Raw genomic sequence first — 9,797 nt, forward strand, 5'->3', positions numbered from 1 at the left:
ACAAAAAAATGGAGAAAAATTTTATATTGATACATATCTTTCTAGTCCAATATTTCTCATTTTCTTATCGCTACTTCCTCAAATGAAACAGACCTACAAGTTCTACTAGCTTTCCAAAGTTTTATTACAAGTCCTAGTCATCTTTTGGCCAAGTACTGGACCAAGAATACTTCTTTTTGCTCTTGGTTTGGTGTCACTTGCAGTACAAAATGGCAAAGAGTTGTGGCCTTATCTCTTCCTAATTTGCAACTTAAAGGCACAATTTCCCCATCTTTGGCCAATTTGTCCGAAGTGTGCTCAATCTTGGAAACAACAATTTCCATGGTGGCATCCCTTACGGACTTGGCCACTTGCCTCGCTTGCGAGTGCTTGATATTCAGAACAATCAGCTCCAAGGAAGTGTGCCAACAAGTCTATTTCAACACCAAAGAGTTCAAAAAATTTCATTGGCTTACAACAAACTCAGAGGTGAAATGTGGAAAGATCCATGGTATGTACCGGAACTTAGAGTCTTAAATCTAAGGAACAATAGCCTCAGGGGTATAATCCCTCCTTTAGTTGGAAATGCCACAAAATTGATGAACTTCAGTTTGTATGGGGATAGAGTCAGTGGTAACATTCCAAAGGAAATTGGTAATCTAAGCTAACTTGCAATTTTATCCTTGGTCAATAATCAATTAACAGGCTCTATTCTTGCAACACTGTTTAATATCTCATCGCTACTTGAAGTGCATCTGGGATACTGATAACGTCCAAATCCACTCCTCAAAGAGAAAGTGTACACGGTCGTTTGCAATATAATTTACCCAACTATGAGTCGGGATCGATCCCACAGGGAACAATATACTAGGCGATTAAGAAAGTAAGGAACTTTCACTTACTAAGCTAAGTCAAACATAGATAATATTTTGATTTTAAGAAAATTATAACTAATGCGAAAATATAAACTAATCTAGAAAGCAAGTAAAATGATCAATGGCCACAAGCATGGATAATAGGAGATTACACTCAGTAATGATCCAATGTATTTTACAATTTTACAACTATGAGCGGGTTTATGTTAATAGATAATGATTTTTAAAATCTCATTGAAAGTCTCTCAACCAAATCAATGAATTTCACTCTAAGCTTTCTCAGCCTTAGAGTGTGATGTTAAACACAATCAATTCAACCTCAAGTTAACTATCCTATCTCAGCTCAAGTTATTAGATGGGTTTAATGACCCAAATCCTTGCTATCTAACTCTTTTCCTAGCTTTCACTTTCTTTCTAAAGCAAAGTAAAAGTACTTAGGCACAAATAATGATTGCAACCATTAAGAGACATTTAAGCATGAAGAGTTGATAGAAAAACATTAACCCACTTCATTAGAAATAAAAATTGTTCAATAAATAAGCAAAACAAGAGTTCAATCCAAAACTTGGACAATGAATATTTTTCGTAAACAAGCATTCAAGTAATGAAATGGAATACTACACGCTAGATATACGATACAAAGCAAGTTTAATCAAGAAAAGAGTTAAGAAATTTATCATTCAAGTTCTTCAATCTTCTCCTCCAATGGTGTGGTTGATGATGAACCCTAGCTCCAAGCTTGAAATGTGGCCAAAGATGAAAATATTTTCCCCCAAGTCTTCCTTTTATATTTCCCCATTTTTCCAAGACCAAAAATTGACAAAATATGCCCCAGATTTCAGTTTTTGCAGTTCTGTCCCGTTTTTGCAAAACTGTCCACTTTTGACAGTTTTGCAAAACTGTGCAGTTTTTGTCCAATTTGGCCTCTTTTTGACTTTATTTTCATGTTTCTTCCGATCACTTCTAAATCAGATAAACCTATAAAAAGGAAGTAAACGACATTAAATGCACTATTTTCTCAATCAAAACATAGCAACAATCTAAGATTAAAGAAGAAATAAGTTGGTAAAATACCAACTTATCAGATACAATAGCCTTTCTGGTCCTCTCTTGCTTGATGAAGGGAGTATTTTGTCAAATATAGAGTTTTTAAGCATATCTTGCAATTTTATTTCTGGTTGCATTCCTTCCAACATATGCCAACTTATAGAGCTCCAAGTTTTGTCCTTATCTTTCAACAAGATAATTGGAGATATACCCAGAAGTATTAGTTGCCTGGCCAAGCTTGAGGTGTTCTATATTGCTGATAATCGAATAAGTGGGACTATTCCTGCTTCATTGGGCAATATTTCCACTCTGCAATTTATTGATTGTCCAAACAATCGCATAGCGGGGCAAGTTCCTCCAGAATTAGGGAAGCTATCGAATTTGAGGCACTTAAACTTTGAACAGAATTATAATCTTATTGGTCAAATTGTCACACCCCGACCTTACTGGGGTGTGATGGGCACCCGACCCTCCTCGCAGTCGAGCGAACCCTTAAACGTTCGCGGGCATGAAACCCTCGTCATCTCGAAAATTTTTAAGAAACATGAAACTTTTCAAACAATAATCATTATCTGAGAATGCATACTCCTTTAACATTTACAAATTATTCGCACTTCCCGACGCACTATCCACAGGACACTGTCTGCAAAGTCTCTAACATGTGCTAAAAACCATGACACGAACACTTTGACTCGGCAACACTCCGAACTGAGGTGGAGCTCGCCAATTCCGCGGGAACAACTTCTAACAAGTCTTCTTCATCCGGGTGTACTCGCGTGGCATGAAAACGCGGCCGAAGAAGAGAGGGTCAAGACGGATATGTACCGAGTATGCAAAGCGATTACAACAACAATCACCGCTCAATTTAGAAGAAAAGAAATCACAATCAAGCTCATTACCTCGGTAGCCTCGGCCGAGGAAAATATAAACGTATACATGGGGTCCTAGAACAACCCTTAAGTAAATAATACAAATGAACACACATTCCTTAGCAAAGGATGTAACCTAACCGTGTGGCGCCTCCGACATACCAATGAAATAGTCCTTCGACGCCGCTTCCGCAATAATAATGATGATAATAATAATAATAATAGTAATAATAATAATAATAATAGTAATAATAATAATAGTAATCCCCTTCGGGCATTGCCGCTTTCGCCCGTAAGATAATGATACGCCACCCGGGCATTGCCGCTCCGCATAATAATGATATTTTTCGCCGGGCATTGTCGCTTCCGGCAGATAATACGATGATAGTCCCTTTCGGGCATTGCGCGCTTCCGCATAATAATGATGATAGCCCCGCCCGGGCGTCGCTCGCATAATAATGGTGGCCCTTCGGCACGCCGTCCGACATACGTCTATCCCGGCCCCATCGGACATGTCGGCCCCGCATCCCAGCCCCCTTCGGGCACGCCACTCGTGACATACGGCTATCCCAGCCCCCATCGGGTATGCCACTCGTGACATACTACTAATCCCAGTCTCCCTTCGGGCATAATGATAATAATAATGAGATATCGCACCCCCTTCGGAGTGGTTTTGAAAAGTTTAAATAATAAAATCTCACCCCCATCGGAGTGGTTTTATACGCACCCCCTTCGGAGTGGTTTTAGAAAAGCCTAGAAAATAATATATCACACCCCCTTCGGAGTGGTTTTACGAAAGCTTTAGAAAATAATATATCACACCCCCTTCGGAGTGGTTTTAGGAAGGTTTATAGAATATCACACTCCCTTCGGAGTGGTTTTGAAAAGTTTATAAAATATCACTTAATGAAGCCATTTATGGTAGTTTCAAGACAATTCGATTACATTCCCGCAAGCTACTGACGTTCGAGCATTTTTCCAACAAGCCAGCAGTTCTAGTTCAATAGCACCGAATAAATAGTGCTCAATTTCGAATCGAATTTCGATGAACAAGAATAACCCCCGAGGCTCAAATTCAAGCCTAGTACACCTAGGGACATGCCAAAAGAAGGAGAGGATAGCTTCACATACCTTTCTCGCTTGCCAAGCTCATCAAAACCCAATCCCGCTTCGCCAAAAATCTTTTTCTTCTAACTTCTTCACCTCCTAAGTGTCAATCGACAAACCAACGGCTCATCTTCCGAAATAATTGCACCACGTTGTAGAGGGACCTTGAATTGGTAGGAATATAGCAAGAAAATAATTTTTGGGAAGAGATTTCATGGGGGAGAAATTCCCATGCCATGGCCGAATAGGCCATAGCCTTGACTCTCCATCTTTCTTTGTTCTTGTTTTCTTTCTTTCTTGAAGTTTCATGAACTTATGGGAGTATATATAATATCTCATAATTCTCCCCCTCCACTTATCTATATTTATAAATAAGTCCCTCAAGTTGGTCACATGGCTTTCTTCTTCCTTTTCTAGATTTTTCTCTTATTTTCTTGAAAATTCTTGAAAATTCTAAGTGTCACATGGCCCCCTTTCTTCTTTTATTATCAAACATGGCCCTTATATGGGCCATAGCCCATTTTTTTCCCTCCATGGCCGGCCACACTTGTGGCCTGGGCCTCTTTTTTTCTTTTTTTTTTTCCAAGCCCAATTATTTGTGGCTAGTTTCCGTAATTCGTGAAACCATTTTCCCAATTTCCAATTTTGCCCTTAGCCTTCCTCGACATTTTCACACCAATACTTCCCATGACCAACTTACATGTTAAATAAAAATCAAATATGACCTTATCTCTTAAAAGCCACCATTATTTCAAATTTCCCCATTGTATAAAAATACTTCGGATATAACATCCTCCTCTTTCCTTGAATATCTGGCCCCTCGAATGTTCAACCGATCTCCCGGGGGTGGTATGATACTCCGGAGGATCCCTCCTTATAGTCGTCCTTTTTCTTCATACTCATTCTTGTTAAGTCCGACATGATATATTCTCCCCCCCTTGCGGGGCTCCTATACGCCGCTCCCTCACGTTTCGGGATACACGTGTTCACTAATTTAATCACAACGAGGCGTCATACGCATTCATACGTGTATACATAGTCATTATCAACTAATCCACAAAATGCTTCCAAACGTAGTTCAAGCCTATCCTAATTCCAAAGCCGTATGCATTTGCCGTCTCTTCTCTAATCTCGCCCGTCGCGTGCTGGCGGCTCCTTTTATAGTTCCAACCATCTTGTACATTCTATTTTCCCATTTGTCTCGGATCGACATTTGTGGAAATTTTGGCATACTTCCCTGCGGGTCACCCATCCCGGAATCGCTCCCACTCCGAGCACGCTTAACCTCGAAACTTTGATGAAATCGGTGCCTTACCGCCGATATAATCGCGTACGCCTTCTCATATGGCCTTTATTACACAACTGGAGCCGGGGCCAAAGTTTTATTGCATTCCCGAGGCGCGCTCGCAACACATCCTTTCTCTTGCAATTACCGTTTTGCCCTTTTCGATTCTTAATGTTCACCTTCACTTCATTCTCCCGACTTACATTTCGCAATACTTCAATATTCTTACCTTATCCAACATGCCTCGTCCGCACCGTTGTTTGCCACAAGCACTTTGTAATCGTTGATGTCATAGATCGCTTTCTTTATCGACGTCGTCCTTCACCTCGAAATAAAAGGTTAGTACAAGGGACTTCATACCCTATGACCGGGCTCTATCGCACGATCTTAGATATGAAAGAAGGTCAACAATTTTTTGACAAAAGTTATGTCAACAATCCCAGATGCTCCGTAGCCTGTTTATAAACGTGGCGCGCACACACCATAAACAAGACTCCCACGGACACGACTTTGCAGACAACCCCCTGGGGGATGCACTGATACCACTTTGTCACACCCCGACCTGGGTGTGATGGCACCCGACCCTCCTCGCAGTCGAGCGAACCCTTAAACGTTCGCGTTACTAAAACCTGTCATCTCGAAAATTTTTAAGAAACATGAAACTTTTCAAACAATAATCATTATCTGAGAATGCATACTCCTTTAACATTTACAAATTATTCGCACTTCCCCGACGCACTATCCACAGGAATCGTCCGCAAAGTCTCTAACATGCTAAAAACCACGACACGAACACTTTGACTCTAAGAACACCCGAACCGAGGTGGAGCTCGCCACCCGCGGAACAACTTCTAACGTAAGTCTTCTCTTCATCGGGGTGTACCGCGTGTGCATGAAAACGCAGCCCCCGAAGGCGCAGAGATCAAGACGGATATGTACCGAGTATGCAAAGCGATTACAAATAACAATCACCGCTCAATTTAGAAGAAAAGAAATCACAATCAAGCTCATTACCCGTGTTCCGCCGGGAGGAAAATATAAACGTATACGGGGTCCTAGAACAACCCTTAAGTAAATAATACAAATGAACACACATTCCTTAAGCAAAGGATGTAACCTAACCCGTGTGGCGCTCCGACATACCAATGAAATAGTCCTTCGGACGGCCGCTTTCCGGCGCAATAATAATGATGATAATAATAATAATAATAGTAATAATAATAATAATAATAGTAATAATAATAATAGTAATCCCCTTCGGCATTCCTCCCGCATAATAATGATGATAGCCCCTTTGGGCATTGCCGCTTCCGGCATAATAATGATGATAGCCTTTCTGCATTGCCGCTTCCGGCATAATAACGATGATAGCCCCTTCTCGGGCATTGCCACTCCTAAGATAATAACGATGATAGCCCTTCGGCACCGCTTCGCATAATAATGGCGGCCCCTTCGGGCATGCCGGTCCGACATACGTCTATCCCGGCCCCATCGACATCTGGCCCCGCATCCCAGCTCCTTTCGGGCATGCCACCGTGACATACGCTATCCCGGCCCCATCCGGCACGGCCACTCCGTGACATACTACTAATCCCAGCCTTCTACAATGATAATAATAATGAGATATCGCACTCCCCTTCGGAGTGGTTTTGAAAAGTTTAAATAATAAAATCTCACCCCCATCGGGAGTGGTTTTATACGCACCCTTCGGAGTGGTTTTAGAAAAGCCTAGAAAAATATATCACACCCTTCGGAGTGGTTTTACGAAAGCTTTAGAAAATAATATATCACACCCTTCGGAGTGGTTTTAGGAAGGTTTATAGAATATCACACTCCCTTCGGAGTTGGTTTTGAAAGTTTATAAAATATCACTTAATGAAGCCATTTATGGTAGTTTCAAGACAATTCGATTACATTCCTGCAAGTTACGGACGTTTGAGCATTTTTCCAACAAGTTGTAAGAATTCTAGTTCAATCGCACTGAATAAATAGTGCTCAATTTCAGAATCGAATTTCGATGAACAGAATAACCCCCGAGGCTCAAATTCAAGCCTAGTACACCTAGGACATGCCAAAAGAAGGAGAGGGATAGCTTCACATACCTTTCTCGCTTGCCAAGCTCATCAAAACTCCAATCCCGTTTCGCCAAAAATCTTTTTCTTCTAACTTCTTCACCTCCTCAAGTGTTGAATCGACAAAACCAACGGCTCATCTTCCGAAATAATTGCACCACGTTGTAGAGGGACCTTGAATTGGTAGGAATATAGCAAGAAAATAATTTTTGGGAAGAGATTTTTGGGAGAAATTCTCTATGCCATGGCCGAATAGGCCATAGCCTCGACTCTCCATCTTTCTTTGTTCTTGTTTTCTTTCTTTCTCAAGTTTCATGAACTTATGGGAGTATATATAATATCTCATAATTCTCCTCCACTTATCTATATTTATAAATAAGTCCCTCAAGTTGGTCACATGGCTTTCTTTCTTCCTTTTCTAGATTTTTTCTTATTTTCTTGAAAATTCTTGAAAATTCTAATGTCATACGGCCCTTTCTTCTTTTTATTATCAAACATGGCCCTTATATGGGCCATAGCCCATTTTTTTCCCTCCATGGCCGGCCACACTTGTGGTTTGGGCCTCTTTTTTTTCTTTTTTTTTTTCCAAGCCCAATTATTTGTGGCTAGTTTCCGTAATTCGTGAAACCATTTTCCCAATTTTCAATTTTGCCCTTAGCCTTCCTCGACATTTTCACACCAATACTTCCCATGACCAACTTACATGTTAAATAAAAATCAAATATGACCTTATCTCTTAAAAGCCACCATTATTTCAAATTTATCCGATTGTATAAAAATACGGGATATAACACAAATTCCGAAGGCTATTTTCAATATATCTTTGGAAAGGATTGGTTTCGATTCCAACAACCTCTCAGGTAGAATTCTAGCCACTACAAAGTTCTCATCTTTCCAAACAACAAGTGGAGCCACGTGCTTAAGGGTGTCAACCGACCACCCTTCATTTAAAAAATTGCACCGTGTAGGTAAAAAAATATTTTTATGTATATATATTACATATTGACACCTCTTGACTTCTTCGTAGATTTATTTTTTTATATTTTGACACCCCTTAATAAAAATTCTGGCTCCGCCACTGCTTCCAAACCTTAAAGGACTTCTCTTGCAAGACAATCAGCTCGAAGGGGTAATTCCTCGGTACATCACAAATGCTTCCAAGCTTGAGATGTTGGAACTATCAGAGAATTTTCTCACAGGCACTATTCCTAATAACTTAGGAAATCTTCATGAGTTGCAAGCACTGTTCCTACATCATAATCAACTTACCAATGAACCAAGAGAGCATGAATTGCGATTCTTCGATTCTTTGGCGGAATGTGGGATGTTGCGATACTTACAAGGGTTCTCATTTCGATACTATTGGAAATCTTTCATCTAGACTTGAAGTTTTTGAAATAGCAGTTGCACACATCAGTGGCTTCATTCCCACTAGTACAGGCAAACATGAGCGGTCTTACAACCCTAGGCTTTCTAGGAAACAACTTGGCAGTAAGTATTCATTCTGATGTTGGTAAGCTTAAACAACCCCAAGGGATGTATCTAAATAACAAATTGCAGGGACATATTCCAGAGGCGGTGTGCCATTTATCTAATTTGGTTATATTATCTTTAGATGGTAATGAGCTCTATGGATTAATTCCAGCATGTATAGGAAATCTTAGCGTGCTGTTGTAACAGCTTAATTTGGGTTCTAACAGATTTTCATCAAAGTTTCCTTTGATCCTTTGGAAAATGAGTGGTCCTCTCTATCTAGATGCGTCGCAGAATTCAATAGAGGGAGAGGTTCCAGAGGATATTGGAGGACTGAAGGCCATTGTAGAGCTAACTCTTTCCAGTAACCACTTTTCCGACAAGATACCAAGCAAATGTGGGGACCTCCAAAACTTGAAATCTCTTGACCTATCGATCAATTCATTTTCAGCCTCAATTCCATTATCCTTTGCCAACTTGATAAGCTTAGAAGACTAGAATTTATCTTTAAATGACTTGTCAGGTACTATTCCTAAGTCGTTGGAGAAGCTCTCATACCTTAAAAGCATTAATGTCTCATTTAATATTTTACATGGTGAAATTCCCGATGGTGGTGTGTTTGCAAATTCCACTCGCAATTATTTTCGGGCAACAAAGGTCTATGTGGAATGCACATTTCAGAGGTCTCGCTGTGCTCTCACTAATCTTCGACAACAATCCTTGTCTAAGGAGCTTCTGCTAAAAATTGTTACTCCAGTTATTATTTCATCCTTTCTAATATTATTGTTGGTCTCAATTGGATAATGAAACGCAAGAAGAAAGGAAAGTCCAAAGATGTTGAAAAGGTTCCGGAGATCAGGACTTACCAATTGATTTCTTATCATGGGATTCAACGAGCAACAAATAATTTTGATGGATCAAATTTAATTGTTGTGGGAATTTCCGGCTCTGTGTACAAAAGCACATTGTCTAGCGGAATTGTTGTGGCCATAAAGGTTCTAGATTTGGAAAATGACAATATATGCAAGGGGTTTGATATGGAATGTGAAGTCATGAGAATGTTCAACACAGAAAGCTTGTTTCGGTGATC

At 40.2% G+C, this 9,797-nt stretch overlaps 1 protein-coding gene across 1 annotated transcript; it reads left to right on the top strand.

Annotated features, from left to right (window-relative positions):
- Positions 1 to 8,505: 8,505 nt before the first annotated feature.
- LOC132041590 (leucine-rich repeat receptor-like serine/threonine-protein kinase BAM3) lies at positions 8,506 to 9,511 on the top strand. Its single transcript, XM_059432289.1, has 3 exons — positions 8,506 to 8,687; positions 8,935 to 9,071; positions 9,231 to 9,511. The coding sequence occupies exons 1-3, from the start codon at positions 8,506 to 8,508 to the stop codon at positions 9,509 to 9,511; spliced, it is 600 nt and encodes a 199-aa protein (XP_059288272.1).
- The last annotated feature ends 286 nt before the right edge of the window (positions 9,512 to 9,797 follow it).

The sequence above is a fragment of the Lycium ferocissimum genome, unplaced genomic scaffold (genome assembly GCF_029784015.1).
Source record: "Lycium ferocissimum isolate CSIRO_LF1 unplaced genomic scaffold, AGI_CSIRO_Lferr_CH_V1 ctg10782, whole genome shotgun sequence".
Lineage (NCBI taxonomy): Eukaryota > Viridiplantae > Streptophyta > Magnoliopsida > Solanales > Solanaceae > Lycium > Lycium ferocissimum.